We start from the raw sequence: 20,846 nt of genomic DNA, 5'->3' as shown, positions 1-20,846 counted from the left end.
CCACCCTGGAACGTATTGTGGCCAATCAGCGTCGCCTGTGGGCGGGACTTTCTTCTGCTCGCGCCCATAGACGCTGAGTGTCCAATCATATTATTTACCGGCGTCCGTTTTCCTCGACCAATCAGCCTCACCTGTGGGCGGGACTTTCGTCCGCCGATACAAACAGTGGGGAAATGTGTCAATGACAAGCTACCTACCGTCGTTGTTTCCTAAAACACGGAAAAGGAGATTGTCATCACCCATTTTTTTTACAGAAAGGTAAACACCGGCAGCTCATTACGTTTTATTAATTGTTGTGTGAAAGGTATTTTTTTACGCTGTAATGAATGTACGTAAATGTTAGCTAAGAGTTCCCTTTAGCTTAACTTACTGTTTGCTAGGTTTGATTGTGTTCTTCAGCTGCTAGCTTATGGACGAGTCAAAACGTGTCAGGTAAACTGTAGTAGCTAATAATAACATTTCATTATTTTATATATTGGGTTTTGATACGTGAGATGCAGATATGCCCGGCGTTGGTTTGTACCGGTAACGTTAAAGGTCATTTATATGTACTTTTATCAGATGTTTTAAGTTGTACCATCACTTGCCACATTACGATGACATTAATTGTCAAATATATTACATTACATATAACAATTACAAAAATATATGCATATATTAATATGTATATGTTATATCATATCATCCATACAGTTCTTAAAATTGAAACGGAGTGGGTAAAAATGTTTTGTTGATGCAATAGAAATTTATTTTTTTTTTTCTAGCCTGGCACAAATCAGGAAGCCAGATCTTCAGATGATTTACTAACCACAGAGGAAGGAAGGAAGGAAGACACCTTACTTACTTAAGACAACCTTCACTCACAATAAACACTAAAGTCTCTGTGTGAAACACGTAAAGCTGTTAGTGCTCAGGAGGATTTTGAGATAAAGCTGGGGATTGGCCATCTTGAGCAGATCACAGCAGGCACTTAAGACAACCTTCACTCACAAGAAATAAATTAAAAGCCTATTGAATCCATCACATGCCGGATGTTTTAACTTTCTGCAACCACGTGTCGTAAAGTCAGAAGAACATGAAATAATAATATTACACTCTATTTATAGGTGCCTTTCTGAGCACCATAGAGTTAATAATGGAAAGTTCAAAACAACTAATTAAATACAAAACAAACAAGTTGAAATTAGACAGTATATATATATATACAGCCCAACATTTTTCTTTAAAAAAGTACCTAAAAGAATAGCAGTTAATAATTTCCAGAGAAATGTATTCTGGGCTGTAAATAATAACACAAACAATTTGGGAGTAAAGATGAGAAAAACATTTTTTATATCGACTCAGTAACTGTCTCACTGTCTCTCATTCAGCCTGCACTGAAATGAATGATTTCTTGACTCCCATCATTTTGTCAATATACCAAGTTGTTCATGTGTTACTGGACGTCTAACACTATCTTCTTGCTCACCTATGAGAGTTTCATTCATTGGGTATCAGACTTAACGGAGGTGATGGATGGATGGATAGACGAGCAAACTAGAAGCAAAAAAAAAAAAGTATCTGCACGCTCAAATCTGTGCAAAAAAATCTTTATATAATGAAATGATCATTTTGTGTTTTCCAGCTTTGCATCATGGCCAGGTAGTTGTTCAGAGCGATGGGTTTTTTCCAACAGCTTGGCCTCCTGCTCTGGAAGAATATCACGTATCGCAAGAGGAACAAAGTAGGAAAATAATAGTTTGTTGATTCTGTATTTAAAAATATAATGTGAAACACAGCTTGGATTCGACATTACATATTATAATATCCACAATTTCATAGCACAAATTACTGTGTAGGTCACGCTAGGTGACAGGGTTGGGAGATAATTCTGCAGGTCTCTGACAAAGTTTAATAATAATGATTATTATCACCGCTCCCATGTTTTTGTCTTATGCAGATCCAGCTGATCATTGAGCTCCTCTGGCCGCTCTTCCTCTTCGTTATACTCATCTCTGTACGGCATTCACGCCCCCCTTACAAACAAAGCCAATGTGAGTGATTCTGTCATTTGTGTCTTTTCAGACATACATAGGTGTACTGGTGTGAAAAAAAATGGCTTCATGCCAGTCAGCTCAAGAGGATTTACTCACTGAGAGTGATTATTGTGCCAACATTTGTTTTCCTAACCTGTTGTGACCCTCTTTGATAAGTCTGCCATTAGCATAAGGTGATATAACGTGACATGGTAACATAATAAACCACAGCACATGATATCGGATGATGCCTTTCAATTTGCATGACCCCTGCATTTTGGCAAAAAAGTTTAACTTTCCAATAACAAATAATAAAAAATAAAAAAACACAAGATAAATACGATGGGTTTGAAGTTCTTGTAGATCTTCAGTGAAGTTTTCATATTGTAGAAAGTGTATTTAATATATTCCAATTGAAGAAGTATTCCCAAAATGATGTGTACTTGTGAGCATCAACTATTTGCAACCTGTGCATGTTTTTTGTTCACGTTTACTTTCCAAGACATTCACATAAATAAGAAGCGAGAAAATGCTTCTTCTTTCCTCTTTTTTATCTTCTGAAAACAAGTCTTTTGGGGCAGCCGGTGGCGCAGTGGTTAGGGCAGCTGCCTCATGCACAGAGGATCAACGTCCTTGACGCGGTGGTCCCGGGTTCGACTCCTGCCCGGGACATATTTCCCGCATGTCATCTCCCTCTTTCACCCTGTTTCCACACTGTCTGAAAAAAGGAATAAAAAGGCTTGCACGGCGCTCTAGACAAAAATTCATCTTTAAATTAAAAAGAATCAGTCTTGCCTCTAAAGGCAGCTTGTTGAAGATAATGATAATTTTTTTTATCAGCTGTACAAAAACACAATTTGTTCACAGCAGCAGTTTGGGTTTATGTTGGGATTATTGTTTTAGGTCACTGCCACAGTATTTCCATTGTTTTGTTTTCGGGCAAATCTCCTTGAGCTGAACCGTTCTGTTTTTTTCTTTTCCTTCGCTTGTAGGTCACTTTCCAAACAAAGCCTTGCCATCAGCGGGCACCTTGCCCTGGATTCAGGGCATTATCTGCAACATCAACAACCCCTGCTTCCACAGCCCGACACCAGGCGAGACGCTGGGCCAAGTCGGCAACTTTGACAACTCCATGTAGGTAAACTGGAGGTAAAAAAAAAAAACATGGACAGCTGTCTGGAGTTTAACCAGGGGGTCGTTGTAGGATAGACTAGCCCAAATTAAGAAATGTTAGTCAGTCAAGACACAGAATAGAATGAACGTTTTTGATGAAAGACAATCAGCCTGTTTTTATAGATTTTGAATCCTGGTTATTAGATGAAGAAAGCTGTACCAGACAGCAATCCGTTTGTATACAAGTTTACTGTATTCTTGCAGCGTGATTAAATGCACACTTATTTTTGGTTTGGTTTGTGAAGTTGGATCTTTACTGGTAAACTATAAAGTCTGTCATGCCTGGTTAAATGTAACCTAACTGCGTTTGTTCCATCCAGTAAAGATTCCTCTTCCTCCCCCCCAGACTGTCTCGTCTCTTTGTCGACGCACAGACTATTCTGTCCTACAGCGGAAATGGGAGATTCTCGGGCTTTCAGGACCTGGTGGGGAGTGTCCAAAGGCTGGGAGAGAGACCTGGAGCCTGGCCAAGTACATCACAGCTTTGTTTGAATCTCCTCTAGCACTGACCTGAAGGGATTTCCTGACATTCTGACACTGTGACACTTAAAGACTTTACTACATTGGCTGTTTACTTTCTTCACGGATCTTATTCAGCTAAAAAAATGTTAGAATTTCGCTTTACAAAACCCCAAATTGTGGCAGGCAAAAACGACACACAATGTAGACATGAGTGCGTTTGCATTTACATTTAGGGCATTTTATCCAAAGCGACATTTGTTGAAAGAAAATGCGACCGTCTATCAGTACATAACATCAAGATATGTCTTTGCGGCTGCTTTCCAAGAATCATAATGAATTATTTATACGGAAAAAGCTAAATTGAGCCGCCTTGCCTTAGGTCAGTTAAGGTCATTATGAGGTAAAGTCCAGGAGGACAAAGAAGGAACTCTTAACTTCAAATGTCAGTTCTAATTAAAAAGATTTCTATATATAGAATTTATTTTCTGTATTTGACAGAAAAATACATTAAAAGAAGGAAATGTAATTGATAGCAGGATAAATTCGCTGCTTGCCATCAAATTAAAGCATTGCATTAATTCAGGTTTTTTTTTGTTTGTTTGTTTTTGTTTTTTTCAGAGGCAGCTCTGTTTCCATACTTATCTGAGTCGGTCTAAGAGGTTACAGTAGCTGATCTCTATGAATGGCTTTAATCGGGTGTCGAGTGACCGGATGAATGTGTCCATTTACTGCTATTGTGAAGCAGCACAGAGCGGCTGTTTTGCCTCTCCTTCCCGTGGGCAGATGAAGTTACATGGCTACCGCAGAATAACAATTGGATGAGTGAAAGTGGGTTGTTCAGCAGCAAAAACACACTTTACAGGCCTGTTTTATACCTGCTGACTCCTACGATCCTCACCCAATGATGTACTGTAAATAACATATAATAAAGCTGTTTTTCAAGCTAGAAATTGCTATTTTATTCAAAATCTGGATTACAGGATACAGAAATAATTTAAATGGCGAAGTCAAACCTCACAGTGAAATGTGATTTGCTTGGTTGACCTTCTGAGTTCAATCCAGCCATACAAGCCATTAGAAAATGCAGATAGCAATTCACTCTGATTCCAGCACTGATTGCAATTTTCTTTTATTAATTTGGAATTATATCATTACGAGCACTGCAATGTTTTTTGTTTGTTTTTTACAATTGATGGTTTGGTACCTTCCCTAACCCTGATTAAGCAGGCTAGAGTTAGCCAGTAACATACAAATATTGTATTTTAGGATAATATGTAGGAGCAGAATAAGTAAATTAAGCATTGGATGCCATTGTTTTCCCTGAAAAAACAAACAAATGAACTCACAAAGAATGAAATAATAACCTGCAACAGTTTTCTTTTGAATGATCTTATTCATACTTTAAAAGGGTATACTTTTATTTGTTATACATTGTGTGTTATTTGTAGCACCGGGCAGCACCTTATGTTTGTGTTTGTGCTGTAGATCTCCCAGTCAAAGAATACCTGAGAGCCAATGAGACGTTCTCCAGTTTCCTCCTGACCAATGGCAGCCTGTCGCCTGCGACTGTGGACCGGCTGCTGAAGGCTCGTCTCAATTTCCAGGTGATGTATCTGCTGTATCTCCTTGGATAACAAAAATGTTTAATGTATAGAATAAGGACCCACCGAAGCCCCCAGCATTTGGTTAAATTGGTTAATCTGTTCTGCAGGGCTGGACTGATAGTACATTCATGTTTTTTCTTTTAGCATGTCCATTTATTCTGTTTAAAGACAGTATTTCTGCACATGTGCAGATAAAGATTGGGCTACTTTAGTATTATCTGTATTATACTGTTTGTAGAATTAGATTTCAGTGTGGTTGCATGGAATCATGTGATCCAAACATTTCCATGAGTTACAGCAGCAAAATGGGGATAGTGCAAATAACATCAGTAGCAGATGCAAAATACAAAATATAATAATTATGATATAAAATTAATGGTATAAAGCAGCTAAAAACAGTTAAATAAGGTAAAGTGACAGTAGAATACATTATAAAATCCAAAAGTTAGAGATGAATGTAGTAATTTCCAAAATTCTGAACATTATTTTATCTAACATAATACTCAAACATAAATGAATGCGTAAAATATATAAACTCGCAAATTTGCAACTGTTTCCCGGAATATTGCCCCCCCTCTCTCAGCTCCGTTTTTTCTTCCTACAGTGGCCCTAATACGCCGTCATAGTTTGGCTGTGTTAAAAAAAATTAAATAGGCTTTACTGAATAAGTATAGCAGAAAAGTTACTATATTATTTGTCTGAGTGTAACTCTGTTTTAAAGTGAATGAGTGGCATGGATATTGTCTCCCTCCAGGTTTCTGTGGCTGGAGCTCAGCTGCAACTGAAGGACCTGGTGTGTAATTCGAGCATGTTGGGACAGTTTCTGACGGTGGATGGAGGAGAAGCCGCCACGAATGACCTCCAGACTCAGCTGTGTCTCCTGCCGGCCGACGTCCTGCAGGAGGCCGAGCGTCTTTTCCTCTCTCAGCTCGACTTCGCCAAGTTCTTCACGGTAGAAACCCGATTACCTATCCGAAAAAAGAACTTAATACAGCTTCCTGCCTGTTTGTTGTGACGCTTGATTTGCTTGTATATCTGATGAACTACATTAAGCACCATCAGTAAACTTGTCTGTCTCGTCCTTCCTGTCAGAGAGACCGTCTGATGGCAAACGCTGGCGACCTCAGGGTCATCAGTCAAGCCGTTACCTCGGTTTCCCAGGAGCTGGCTGTCCTCATCGATGATGTAAGAACACACATTTGCATTAATTATTAATAAAGTAAATAAAAAATCAATATGTATTTTCTGCTCTTCTCCTCTAAATCTCTTTACTTCTCCGTCTTCCTTCCAGGTCTCCTCTCTCTCCAGCTTCGTGGACATGAGCGCCGCTCTTCGTCTTCTGTCTCCAGAGAATCGCTCGGCGTTGCCCCGGGAGAGTTTCCGTGCTTTTTCGAGGATCATGTGCGGTCACCCCGAGGTTGGCGGCGAGCGCATCCCGTCGCTCAACTGGTATGAGGACAATGACATCAAGTCCTTCTTAGGAAAAAATGGTACTGAAGACACAGACCTGGACCGGGACAACACCACCAGTAAGAGGGAAAATTCCACTGATATTTGCTTCCTGTGCAAAAGTTTGAGTTAATTATTTACTTGGTTCTGCTTACACCGGATGTTTACCGTTGCTATGCCAACAAGTGAAAACTACCGCTAGCATCTAAGCCCAATTGCCCCGATCAATAAATAACCATAAGATCACAATTTGGCCTCATATAAATAAAACCAACAATAACCATCACCCTAAAGACCTTGACGAGGCGTTGTTGTGATGTATTAATTAGAAAAATAAATGAGTACATTCATGTGGAATAGCTAGCATAAATGCCGGTTGTTAGCATCGTAATAAACTTGCAAATTTGCAACTTTTTTCTAAGAATATTGCCCTTTTTAATTTTTTTTTTTTTTTTCCTACAGTGGCCCTAGTACTTGCATAATGCTATTAATCTTAAATAAAACTAGATTTTTCTGTGATCTATAAGATCAACATAACACCACTGAACATCAAGTTGTTTCTGTGTTTAACCAGGTATTTTTTTTGTCTAACAGTTGTTGCATTCGGTCTGTTCTTTCCTCCGTGCAGCTCCGTTCTGTAAAAGTTTGACTCAAGGTCTGGAGTCCAACCCTCTGTCTCGCATCGTGTGGCGAGGAATAAAACCTCTGTTTATTGGAAAACTGCTGTACACGCCGGACACTCCTGCAGTACATCAAGTCATGAAACAGGTGCCGGAAGAGAAAAATCATCAAGATGAATCTCCAATTTAAAAAATATATATAACTGGTGGCTGTTTGACCATCTTAACGGGACGATATTACCAACAACTCCTTTTTTTGATGTTTGCTGAAAATTGTAATATACAGGGTCGCCCATAAAGTTGGAATAAGTTGCAAAAAAACAAATGTCATGCATTAATTAATTTCCCCTGGCTAATTGGGACACATCATGTAATCATGGTCAAAATGTAATGCATTTAAATAAACAAAATAATCCAACTTTATGGGCAACAGTGTATAAACCAAAATGTAAAATATTCCTTATTGTGTGATATCAAAGAGAAATCGAACCATGTCCCTCAATGTAACTGCAATATCCTCAGTAATTCATAATAATTTAGATCTTATTCTCTGCAGTTAGACTATAGGGAGAACTGTAGGCATTGTGGATGAAAAACATCCATCAATGTTAACAGCTAGTTGTGTCTACTGAAGGTGAACAAGACTTTCGAGGACCTGAAGATCCTCCAGGAGCTGAATGACGCCTGGATGGAGGTGGGACCGCAAATCAAGACTTACATGGAGAGCAGCGTGGAGATTCAGCTGCTGCAGGTCCGACTCATTGGCTGCTATCGCTCTACAGGAGGGACGAGATATATATATATATATATATATATATATATATATATATATATATATATATTTATATATTATGTGTGTGTGTGTTTTGTGTGACAGGACTTGTTGAGGCGGCCAGAAGTGGCCGTTCTGGTCAACCTGCGTCTGGAGAACACGTCGTGGACGGCATCGCGGATCGCACGTTTCCTGTCAACGCCCTCGCCAGACGCCCCGAGGAAACCCGGAGCGCCGCCGACCTGGCTGGACATCTACAACGACCTCGGCCACACCATCACCACGCTCGCACAAGTCACCGAGGTTCTCTTCTTCTCCATTTTTCATTCCTCTCCAAACATGTCAGAATATTCCAGCCTTTCACTGAGAATAGAAACGAAAGATATACGGAATAATAATTCCAATACTAATAGAATATTTACAACATATAAAGGTGCACTCTTTCAGAAAATTAAATGAATTGACAGATTATTTGCTGAATTGTGAAGAAGGGGTAGCATTAAATCAGTTTAAAATGTTTCCTTCTCCCTTTCAGAATATGTTTTGTAGTATGCTTTAAATGTAGTTTTGCTTAATGATTTGATTTATTTAACTTCTGTTTTCACGTCTGAAATACATTTAAATTAATTCATAAACTGTATTATGTATTATGTATTAGATGCTAATGCTAATTAGAGAGCTAATGTGGCCAAACATTGTCTGACCATGACCCTGTGATGGTGAACAGGATTTTACATGTCTGTCCTGTTTTTGTTTAGTTTTTTTCAAAAAGGGACATTTTGGACTCTTTATATTCTTGAAAATCGGAGAAATAATAAAGTAGTAAACCCTGATTTCTTCGGTGTACAGTATAAGTAAAGTTTACCTCTCATCCCTGTTGTTTATCATTCACATCGTTTTTGTTTCCCATGATGCCCCTGCAGTGTTTCTCTCTGAACAAGCTGGAGGGCTTAGAGACGGAGGGTCAGCTGATCGACAGGGCTCTGGAGCTGCTGGAGGACAGGCAGTTTTGGGCCGGCGTGGTTTTCCTTCTGCCCAACTCCTCGTCCCCCGACCTGCCGCCCCACGTCACGTACAAAATCCGAATGGACATCGATGATGTGTCCCGGACCAACAAGATCAAGGACAGGTACTGAGGAAGCACCAACATGAGTTCCATTGCTTATGTAGAAACTTATATTTGGAATTGCAAGGAATCAGCTTTGGGGTTTCATGTCGATATGCCTTTTATATGCAGATATGCCGATGCTACTCCATCGCCGTAATTGTCCATAGGTGTGAGTGTGAGTCAGCTCTGTGGTTGCCTGGCAACCTGTCACCCCAATGTCAGCTTTGATTGGCTCCAGCTACCCATAACCCTGTTAAGGATAAGTGGTTACAGATAATACTGGATAATAATGGATGGATGCCGGTCAAAAAGATATACTACTCTTATATTCTTTTTGTTGTACAGAACTTTGATGGAAAGTGCTTTATAAATGTATTATTATTATTAAAACACCCTTTTTTTTAAAACATTTTTATTTCTCTATCAGTCACTTGGATTTAAAAAAACAAACAAAAAAAAAACATCTTATTGTTTGTTTTTTTTCTTCAGGTTTTGGGATCCTGGACCAGCAGCCGACCCATTTAATGACATGCGCTACATTTGGGGCGGCTTTGTGTACATCCAGGATCTGGTGGAGAGAGCCGTGAGCCGCGTCCTCACCGGAGTTCAACAAACAACCGGCATCTACATCCAGCAGATGCCTTACCCCTGCTATGTGGACGACGTGTAAGCTCGTAGCACCCATTCCCTCAATTTTCTCCACATCTGGAATCATATCAATACGTTTATTTGTTCATAATGGTCCCAGATTTTTGAATAACCTTTTAACAACCTTCTACTTGAGTCTACATCTATATAACTTTGCTTTGGTTACTCTCTAACAGTTTCCTTCGGGTGCTGAACCGCTCGTTGCCTCTCTTCATGACGCTGGCCTGGATCTACTCGGTGGCCATGATCATCAAAGGCGTGGTTTACGAGAAGGAGGCGAGGCTGAAGGAAACCATGAGGATTATGGGTCTGGGAACGGGAACGCTGTGGCTCAGCTGGTTCATCAGCAGCATCGTTCCCTTCCTGGTCTCTGCAGGACTCCTTATTGCTCTGCTCAAGGCAAGATTTCATTTGATCTTTATTTTCCTCAAATACAAAGTACAATATTTACATGACATAAAATACGTCATACAAATATGAAAAAGGCAAAAAATAAATAAATAAATAAAATAATGTAAGTTTGAGGAAGGACAGGAGGAAGCTAAGCTTATCATGTCCTGCCTCTTCATTACATTATCACGTTTAATTTACATATAATTCACAGGGTTCATACGGGTGCTGGAAATCCTTGAAAACACTTGAATTTTAGTGTGGTGTTTTCAAGGTTTGAAAAGTGCTTTGATTTAGAAAAATTTCAGATTTCAGAAAAAAAGATCTCTATATTTTAAGGAACTGAAAACAGCATTTTCTGACATTTTTGCATTAAAAATTACAGACGATCAAATTAGTTGGTGATTATATTTCTGTGGATCTGTTAGTGGAATTTGTTTTCCTTTCATTTGTGGTCCTTCTGTAAAAAGCTGTCTCCAAACATCATGTTGGTTGTTTAACGGACAATAGCATCTCATTTCATGTGATAATAATAAGTGCAATAATAAGTAGACTGAATACTGAGTATTGTATTGGATACAAATATGTAGTTTACCACAGCTATAAGGTGCTGGAAAAAGCATGAAAATTAACCTTGAAATGCTTGAAAGGGCTTGAATTTGACTTTGGAAAAGGTGTAGGAACCCTGAATTTACAAATAGCTCATATATCTGTGTGAAATAGTCATTTTCCAAATCTGAATATGAGCTATATATCCAATAATAACAAAACATAATAGCTCTAGATGACCACTCACTCACAAAGCACAAAATATATTGAAGAAAATATACACTAAAATACAAAATGATTAAAAAAAAAAGTATTACTAAAAAAAAGACTATTTCACATAAATGTCTAATAATAAATAAAGCATTAAATTATCATTTTGGACGAACATGGATGAAAATTGCAAACACATCTGGCTGATTGAGGCGTACGACTGCGAGGCGGGTCATTCTAGTTTTGTCTTATTTCCAGGTGGGGGACATCCTGCCGTACAGCGACCCGACCGTTGTGTTTTTCTTCCTGACGGCGTTCGCCACCGCCACCATCATGCAGTGTTTCCTCATCAGCACCTTCTTCTCTAAAGCCAACCTGGCGGCTGCCTGCGGAGGGCTCATCTACTTCGGGCTTTACCTGCCATACGTACTGTGCGTGGCCTGGAGAGACCGCCTCAACACCACCTACAGAGTCCTCGCTGTGAGTAAAATATATCTTATACTTATATATATACAGTATATATATAATTGTTGTAATTGTATATATATATAATTGTTCTTTCCATCAGAGTTTTCTGTCTCCTGTGGCCTTTGGCTTTGGCTGTGAGTATTTCTCTCAGTATGAAGAGCAAGGTGTGGGCATCCAGTGGTACAACCTCCACGCCAGTCCCGTGGAAGGAGACTCGTACAGCTTCACCGCCTCCATCGTCATGCTTTATGTGGACGCCTTCATCTACGCTACCGCGGCCTGGTACATCGAAGCAGTGTTTCCCGGTAAAAATCTATTCCTAAATAAATACTTAAGTGTCTAACATAAAGTAAATAAACTGATATCCTATCCACACAATACAGGGATAATTATATGAATCTGTATACTATATGTTAGTAGTATTTAATGATAACTAAGTAAATAATAGCAGTAAATAAATGATAATGCTAACATATGCATTCTCCCAGGTGAATATGGGATCCCCAGGCCCTGGTACTTCATCTTCCAGATCAATTACTGGGGTGGCGTTCCCCTGGAGGCCGGCATGCCGATCCCCCCGGCTCCTCCAGAACAGGATGACGGTACAAAAGCTCTCGAAGCTGCTTCACATCATCATCAGCTGTTGCCTCTTTTTTTTTTCTTCTGAGTTAATAATGTACACAGTAATCTAAAGGTATAATCATGGCTACAGTTGGCTTTTCTCTGTCTGAACTCCCCCCCCTGGAAAAGCTTATTTACAAGCCGTCTGTCTGTAAATAGAGGTTGCATCACTCATCACTACCTTGTTTATGTGACAGGGGGTTTAGAGGTCTGGAGGCTGTCTGCAGTTAGAAGCCCATACTGGTAGTTGTGTGTACAGTTTAAGCCCATTAAGTAAAAGTCAAGTTAATGAGCTGATGCAATAAGCCTGTTAACTGCAAGGGTTACGGGCACAAGGAGACTCAAGCTGAGAATGAGCATTACATTTACATTTACGGCATTTAGCAGACGCTTTCATTCAAAGTGACTCACAATAAGTACATTATCCAGACTTCATGTATTTCTCTTGGCTTGACTTCTGCTTTTATTTATTTAATTTTTGGCGTGTGCTGTTATGTTCTGTTATGTTCTGTTATGTTCTCAGCTTTTTAAAATTCTTCTTCTACTTCTGCTCCAATACACTTTTATTATCAATAATAAATCTCTGGTTGAGTTGAATTAAACATGAGGTAGTTAGCCAACATTTACATAGATTTAAACGGTAACCCTTCTAAATACAAACAATGCCTTTCTGTTATCAGATCGCATTGAATCAGAGCCCAATAACCTGGCGCTGGGTGTAAGCATCAGAAACCTGGTGAAAATCTACAAGAAGGGAGCCAAACTGGCCGTCAATCACCTCAACCTGAAGTTCTACGAGGGCCAGATCACCTCCTTCCTGGGCCACAACGGAGCCGGCAAAACCACCACCATGTAAGAGAGCAGACTCGATGAGTGAAAGTCAAACTCTATCAGCACTAATGCATTGGTATTTTGCACAATAGATCCCTTTGAACGGGTAAAATGTCAGCGGGATCTGATGTCTTGAAGTATACTTGATTTATTGTAATGTTTTGGGCTTGTAAAAGATAATAATAGTGACAGGAAAAGTCTGGTAAGTGTATGCGATTAGAATTTACTTTAAGTATTTATTGTAATGTGTCCGATGCGTGTCAGATCTGTCCTGACCGGCCTGTTCCCGCCTACTTCGGGCACCGTCTGCATCAAGGGGCTGGACATCCGCCACGACATGGACATCATCCGGAGGACGCTGGGCGTTTGTCCACAACACAACGTCTTGTTTGACATGTAAGACTTGTCTTTCCTGTATCTGCTGTGTCACTAAACGCTGGTAACACTTACTGTCGTTAGGTTTTATGGATGACAGAAATTCCACTTGAAGATTTCATACCACAGGATTCTATGTATTTTTTTTTAGCATGCTGACATAATAAACACACACACATGGGTACAAAATTATAAATATTATGATCTTATCGCATGATATACACATTTGATTAGATCATAATATTTTCACATGTAAATAAAACAACAGAAATTAAATTACATTGAAAATGCAAAAGAAATATAAACATCCTTTCCTACTCTCCTAACCCATTGCTTTGATCAGAGTTGGATTAATTGGACTTCTAGATTGTAAAGTATCATACATATATAAGATATACAATTTTATATTTCTATTAAGATTGGTGCTGCCAAAGGTCTCAATATGTGTATTTACTCTGTATTTATTTGCCTAAGGAAGCAAAGATGCCCCTCCTTTAGCAAGTACGCCTCCCTTTTTCCAGGCGTAAAACATAAAATATGCTCAGGGTTCTGTGATTCAAATCATTGCAATTAGATTGATCCTGGTGAAGATTGTTATAAGAGTGTTATTTAACTAGCATGTCATATTAGTAATGTTTAAGGCTCAATAATGTGATTAAAAAAGTGAATGTATATATTTATTTTACTGTGATTTATTCCCTCTCTGCGTTGATCTCTCTCAGACTCACGGTGGAGGAACATGTGTGGTTTTATGGCTCCCTGAAGGGTTTGTCTGAAGAAGAGGTGAATGCCGAGCTGGACACTCTCCTTGAAGATGTCGGCCTGCTGCACAAACGACATGAACAGACCAAAAATCTCTCTGGTAACGTTTAACTTCTGTATAAAAACAGAAACCTATATTTGTTTTTTGTTTTTCTGCTCCTAAATGAAAACTCTGTTTTCCGTCAGGTGGCATGCAGAGGAAGTTGTCTGTGGCGATCGCGTTTGTTGGAGGCTCCAAGGTGGTTGTTCTGGATGAACCCACAGCCGGGGTGGATCCCTTCTCCCGCAGAGGGATTTGGGATCTACTGCTCAAATATCGCAGAGGTGAATGCAGGATGTCATTATTTTGTTCGGCTGACATTTCAAAGGAACACAAGGCCACATACCCAAGAATAAAATGCTGATTTAATAGTGTATACTTTCCCTGATAGTGTTTCTATTGTAACGTGGCTGTAAAACCTGGTGTGCGTTTCTTTTACCACCCCCTAAAAGACCTACATGAGCCCTATAAAATATACAGATGTGCAAGTTAAAATACATAGTGAATATTCTGTCTCCTTCATCAGACCGGACCATCATCCTGTCCACCCACTACATGGACGAGGCAGAGCTGCTAGGGGACCGGATCGCCATCATCTCCCAGGGGAAGCTGTGCTGCTGCGGATCACCGCTTTTCCTGAAATCCCGCCTTGGATCCGGCTACTACCTCACCGTGGTGAAGAGGGAGGGACTGGAAACCAGCACTCCCAGCAGCACCAGCATCTGCATGAGCTCCAACGTCAGCTCCGACAAGCTGCCTCCTCTCAAGGTTTATTTTTTATTTTTTCAACTTTAATCATCCTTGAAGAATCGCATGTGGATTTATGTGTTATTCCTTATTGTGTTGTTTTATGTTTACTATTTAATTTATTGTCCTGTACAGCACTTTGGTCGACCGTTGTTTTAAACATGCTTTATAAATAAAGATTAAGTTGAGTGGAGTTGAGGCATGGTGGTGCCTGCTTGACTTCACAATCACGCCGTTACACACATGCATGTAAAAAGATGAGCTGATTATTGATCTGTATCCTTGAAAAAATGAAGTTTAGTAACTTCGATGGGATGATAACACCAAGCCAGAAGTGAAACAAAGAGCTCTTAAAGTAAAGTGACCTCATGTTTGTGTTTCAGGACAGTGAGTCGTCCATGAGTGAAGACACCGGCCTTGGAAGTGAAGAGAGTAGCTCATGTAAGTGTTTAACTGCTGTATGGCTTCTACAATAAGCTGAGATGGTTCAATGGTAGTTGTGCAGTTTGGTGCATTGTCAATTTCTGCAGCCCAGCAGTTTAATTATTGATGATTGAAATAGCTGAAGCATTGCATGATCTCTCTCCCTACCGTTCGCTGCAGACGTCGCTGCGTTGCTCTCCCTGGCGCAGCACCACATCCCGGGTGCGAGGCTGGTGGAGGAGGTGGGGCGCGAGGTGGTGCTCAACCTTCCACAGACCGCAGCCAAGGACAGCAGCCTGGGCGTCTTCCTGTCCGAACTGGACCAGAGGCTGACGGAGCTGGGCATCAGCAGCTACGGTCTGTCCGACAGCACGCTGGAGGAGGTGAAACGTCTACATTGCTTTTTGATTGGATAAATGAATGTGCCACTCTACAAACTAGAAAATCTTCTATTCATATTTTTTTACACAAGGACTACCCTTTTTACATATTTTTTTTTAAATTAAACTAATCTTAACAACAGCTAATGAGCATACTGGCATCTTAGTTTTGAGAGTTTCTATTCCTGTTTACTTCCTGTTGTTTGAGAATAGCTGACAGGGAATTTGTGCTGGGTTTCAAAAACAAGAAACAATGCTGACCGTCTTGTTTTGTACGTGTGCTGCAAGTGTAGCCAGTAGGAAGGTAGAATCTAGGGCAAAGGTATTCATCGAGATTTACAAAAAACTAAATGTTAATTTAATTACATTATACATCAGCCCAGGGAATAGTTTTTTTCTGTTCCTGTTGTTTACAGTCCTCCTGGGGCAAATTCAAATTCTGTTTTTGTTGTTTTGTCTAATTTTAATTGTCTGGCAAGTGGACTACGGCTTAATCCAAATCTGACAACACGGCAGACGGTTGCTATTTTCAACAGAATGTTAAAACTAAACTGGTGTTAGTTAGAACATCTTTCTTTCCAACTTCAAAACATCCCACACACAGAACACAACTTAACCTGGTGTTAAGTGTGCATGCAGAAGCTCAACCACCAGGCCGTATCAGCAGGGCTGGATATTTGTGGAGCAGCCGTGGTCTTAATGGGTTTACGTTAGCATCACGATAGCACCAACAGCGGAGCCCTGATAAGGTCACTAGGTCTAAGCCACTCTCTGACCCTTTGACCTCTGTAAAGCTGCTGGATGATGATTTCTCTACTGCCACCTGCTGTCTGCAATATTCAGCTGAGGGCCCCGAGATAATTTTCAGGGCAGTTTAAAAATGTAAATCTTTTGTTTTCAAACCTTGCAAGAAAAAATGTTGAAGTCTAAACATGAAAATCCAGCCATCTTGGGCTCCAACAGAGAACCCTGTAGTTTTTTATCTGTTACATGTTAAAATTCACCACCTACAGGAAAAGCATCTTGTGTTTTTAAGCAGGAGTTAAATCTTTTTTTTTTATCTTGGCCCTTTATGTTCCATATCCAGATCTTCCTGCGAGTGGCAGAGGAAACCGGCGTGGATGCTGAACCAGGGCTGCAGGCTGAATCTCCCCACAGGCAGCAGCTCTCACCTGGACACATGGCTGAAAGGCAACATGCTGAAGAACCAGAGGCCGGTATGCATACACACTTGTAGACAAATGTAATTTGTGTATATTCCACACAGTGTTTTTTTTTCCACGTTCAAGTCAGTCTGCTGTTTTTATAAGTGTGGTGGTTTGTTTTTCCATAATGCTGCCAGGAAGGAAAAGGCTTCATAAGCAAGGTACCAATCCAATCATCCTGCACTGGAAATTATCATTAGATAGAACAAGAAAGTCTTTTTGTTTTTCCTCGGAGACGCAGCATTTATATTTAGTTTCAACCTTTAACTCTAAAGCTGACAAAAAGAGGGATTTAAATGGTAATGGGTTCACGCAAACCAACGTTTTTGTTCAAATTTGTTATTGCAGTGTTTCTACACTCGTTTGCTTTGGCTCCGATCTGATGAGAGTCTCTCCATCGTATCAAAAGGTGGATATCACTGATTTATCAGCCCAATATATCAGTGTGAGTGTTTTTTTCCTGCTTGCAGAACCTCAGGAGACAGACCTGCTCAGTGGAGATGACCACAGTGGGATTCCCCTGACCGGCTGGTGGCTGACCTGGCAGCAGCTAAGGGCTCTCTTCATCAAACGCTGGCTTTATGCCCGAAGGAGCCGCAGGGGCTTCTTCGCTCAGGTGATGATGACAGATATGAGCATGCAGCTGTTAGAGAGCTAGATTCAAAGGCCGCTGTCTTCTCTTGTTGTTAGAGGCTTTGTTTTATTCAGCTGAGGTTTGATTTGTGCTTCAGATTGTCCTGCCTGCTGTGTTCGTGCTGGTTGCTCTGCTCTTTAGCCTCATCGTTCCTCCGTTTGGGAAGTATCCCGCCCTGCAGCTGCAGCCCTGGATGTACGGAGAACAGTACACCTTCTTCAGGTCGGCCTCCATCCAAACATCAACATAAACTTCAGCACAGAACAATGTTTTTGATCACTTTCTTCTGACAGGACGTATTGGTATATTGTACTTCTATTGTTACTTTGGCAAGTGTACTAGCCTTTTTTGGTTTTTATATTTACAGTAATGACGCACCTGGAAACCCGGTCATTGAGAACCTGCTGGAAGCTCTGCTGGACCAGCCAGGTTTTGGTACCAAGTGCATGGAGAAGGAAGAGGAAGACAACCGCACGTAAGACAACTGCTGTGTAAACAATCATTTATCTCAACGGCATCAGAAGGAACGGTACTGCTGAATCAGTGACTTCTTTAAAATCACTTCTTAAAAGACACTTTTATCGACCTGCTTTTATGTGATGTCATCGTTTTAACTTTTTAATTTCTAACATATTTTTATTTATTTTAATTTAATTTATTTATATTTTATTGACTTTCTACTGTGTTTTTACATTATCTTAAACTCTACCTATCGTTTCTTCTCTGCTGTCAAAAGCACTTTGTAAACTGTTGTTTTTAAAGGTGCTATATGAATAAAGTTATTATTATTATCATTATTATCACGGAACCTCGCGGTCCGTGTCTATATCACAGAACCTCCCGTCCGTGTCTATATCACGGAACCTCGCCGTCTGTGTCTATATCACGGAATCTCGCCGTCCGTGCCTATATCACAGAACCTCGCCGTCCATGTCTATATCACAGAACCTCACCGTCCGTGTCTATATCACAGAACCTCGCCGTCCATGTCTATATCACGGAACCTCGCCGTCCATGTCTATATCACGGAACCTCGCCGTCCGTGTCTATATCACAGAACCTCACCGTCCGTGTCTATATCACAGAACCTCGCCGTCCATGTCTATATCACGGAACCTCGCCGTCCGTGTCTATATCACGGAACCTCGCCGTCTGTGTCTATATCACGGAACCTCGCCGTCTGTGTCTATATCACGGAACCTCGCCGTCTGTGTCTATATCACGGAACCTCGCCGTCTGTGTCTATATCACAGAACCTCACCGTCCGTGTCTATATCACAGAACCTCGCCGTCCATGTCTATATCACGGAACCTCGCCGTCCATGTCTATATCACGGAACCTCGCCGTCCGTGTCTATATCACAGAACCTCACCGTCCGTGTCTATATCACAGAACCTCGCCGTCCATGTCTATATCACGGAACCTCGCCGTCCATGTCTATATCACGGAACCTCGCCGTCTGTGTCTATATCACGGAACCTCGCCGTCCATGTCTATATCACAGAACCTCGCCGTCCATGTCTATATCACGGAATCTCGCCATCCGTGTCTATATCACAGAACCTCACCGTCTGTATCTATATCACAGAACCTCGCCGTCCATGTCTATATCACGGAATCTCGCCATCCGTGTCTATATCACAGAACCTCACCGTCTGTATCTATATCACGGAACCTCCCGTCCGTATCTATATCACGGAATCTCGCCATCCGTGTCTATATCACAGAATCTCGCCGTCTGTGTCTATATCACGGAACCTCACCGTCTGTATCTATATCACAGAACCTCGCCGTCCATGTCTATATCACGGAACCTCACCGTCTGTGTCTATATCACGGAACCTCACCGTCTGTATCTATATCACAGAACCTCGCCGTCCATGTCTATATCACGGAACCTCGCCGTCCATGTCTATATCACGGAATCTCGCTGTCTGTGTCTATATCACAGAACCTCACCGTCTGTATCTATATCACAGAACCTCGCCGTCCATGTCTATATCACGGAACCTCGCCGTCTGTGTCTATATCACAGAATCTCGCCGTCTGTGTCTATATCACAGAACCTCGCCGTCCGTGTCTATATCACGGAACCTCGCCGTCTGTGTCTATATCACAGAACCTCGCCGTCCGTGTCTATATCACGGAACCTCGCCATCCATGTCTATATCACGGAACCTCGCCGTCTGTGTCTATATCACGGAATCTCGCCGTCTGTGTCTATATCATGGAATCTCGCTGTCTGTGTCTATATCACGGAACCTCGCCGTCTGTGTCTATATCACGGAACCTCACCGTCCGTGTCTATATCACGGAATCTCGCCGTCCGTGTCTATATCACGGAACCTCACCGTCTGTGTCTATATCACGGAACCTCGCCGTCTGTGTCTATATCACGGAACCTCGCCGTCTGTGTCTATATCACGGAACCTCGCCATCCGTGTCTATATCACAGAATCTCGCCGTCTGTGTCTATATCACAGAACCTCACCGTCTGTGTCTATATCACGGAACCTCACCGTCTGTATCTATATCACAGAACCTCGCCGTCCATGTCTATATCACGGAACCTCACCGTCTGTGTCTATATCACGGAACCTCACCGTCTGTATCTATATCACAGAACCTCGCCGTCCATGTCTATATCACGGAACCTCGCCGTCCATGTCTATATCACGGAATCTCGCTGTCTGTGTCTATATCACGGAACCTCGCCGTCCATGTCTATATCACGGAATCTCGCTGTCTGTGTCTATATCACAGAACCTCGCCGTCCATGTCTATATCACGGAACCTCGCCGTCTGTGTCTATATCACAGAATCTCGCCGTCTGTGTCTATATCACAGAACCTCGCCGTCCGTGTCTATATCACGGAACCTCGCCGTCTGTGTCTATATCACAGAACCTCGCCGTCCGTGTCTATATCACGGAACCTCGCCATCCATGTCTATATCACGGAACCTCGCCGTCTGTGTCTATATCATGGAATCTCGCTGTCTGTGTCTATATCACGGAACCTCGCCGTCTGTGTCTATATCACGGAACCTCACCGTCCGTGTCTATATCACGGAATCTCGCCGTCCGTGTCTATATCACGGAACCTCGCCGTCTGTGTCTATATCACGGAATCTCGCTGTCTGTGTCTATATCACGGAACCTCACCGTCTGTATCTATATCACAGAACCTCGCCGTCCATGTCTATATCACGGAACCTCGCCGTCTGTGTCTATATCACGGAATCTCGCCGTCTGTGTCTATATCATGGAATCTCGCTGTCTGTGTCTATATCACGGAACCTCGCCGTCTGTGTCTATATCACGGAACCTCACCGTCCGTGTCTATATCACGGAATCTCGC

General features: G+C 41.4%; 1 protein-coding gene across 2 annotated transcripts in view; it reads left to right on the top strand.

The window, feature by feature from the left end:
- Positions 1-162: 162 nt before the first annotated feature.
- Positions 163-20,846, top strand: part of abca7 (ATP-binding cassette, sub-family A (ABC1), member 7) — a 32,717-nt gene continuing 12,033 nt past the window's right edge. The window contains exons 1-30 of one of the 2 annotated variants that reach the window (XM_084012046.1): positions 163-258; positions 1,625-1,723; positions 1,940-2,033; positions 3,008-3,149; positions 3,535-3,659; positions 5,136-5,254; positions 6,009-6,206; positions 6,347-6,439; positions 6,546-6,783; positions 7,332-7,471; positions 7,958-8,074; positions 8,201-8,398; positions 9,019-9,224; positions 9,693-9,869; positions 10,028-10,250; positions 11,259-11,480; positions 11,569-11,773; positions 11,957-12,070; positions 12,770-12,941; positions 13,185-13,316; positions 14,018-14,157; positions 14,244-14,381; positions 14,624-14,865; positions 15,228-15,285; positions 15,448-15,650; positions 16,735-16,864; positions 16,990-17,013; positions 17,323-17,468; positions 17,584-17,708; positions 17,854-17,961. In XM_084012046.1, coding sequence (XP_083868172.1) covers positions 1,658-1,723; positions 1,940-2,033; positions 3,008-3,149; positions 3,535-3,659; positions 5,136-5,254; positions 6,009-6,206; positions 6,347-6,439; positions 6,546-6,783; positions 7,332-7,471; positions 7,958-8,074; positions 8,201-8,398; positions 9,019-9,224; positions 9,693-9,869; positions 10,028-10,250; positions 11,259-11,480; positions 11,569-11,773; positions 11,957-12,070; positions 12,770-12,941; positions 13,185-13,316; positions 14,018-14,157; positions 14,244-14,381; positions 14,624-14,865; positions 15,228-15,285; positions 15,448-15,650; positions 16,735-16,864; positions 16,990-17,013; positions 17,323-17,468; positions 17,584-17,708; positions 17,854-17,961 — 4,295 coding nt within the window. In that variant the 5' untranslated portion in view covers positions 163-258; positions 1,625-1,657. The remainder of the gene's footprint in view (positions 259-1,624; positions 1,724-1,939; positions 2,034-3,007; positions 3,150-3,534; positions 3,660-5,135; positions 5,255-6,008; positions 6,207-6,346; positions 6,440-6,545; positions 6,784-7,331; positions 7,472-7,957; positions 8,075-8,200; positions 8,399-9,018; positions 9,225-9,692; positions 9,870-10,027; positions 10,251-11,258; positions 11,481-11,568; positions 11,774-11,956; positions 12,071-12,769; positions 12,942-13,184; positions 13,317-14,017; positions 14,158-14,243; positions 14,382-14,623; positions 14,866-15,227; positions 15,286-15,447; positions 15,651-16,734; positions 16,865-16,989; positions 17,014-17,322; positions 17,469-17,583; positions 17,709-17,853; positions 17,962-20,846) is intronic. The other variant, XM_084012047.1, reaches the window with a different exon arrangement.

The sequence above is a fragment of the Eutrigla gurnardus genome (genome assembly GCF_963514095.1).
Source record: "Eutrigla gurnardus genome assembly, chromosome: 6".
NCBI classification, from domain to species: domain Eukaryota; kingdom Metazoa; phylum Chordata; class Actinopteri; order Perciformes; family Triglidae; genus Eutrigla; species Eutrigla gurnardus.
This window is presented reverse-complemented; position numbering and strand designations above follow the sequence as displayed.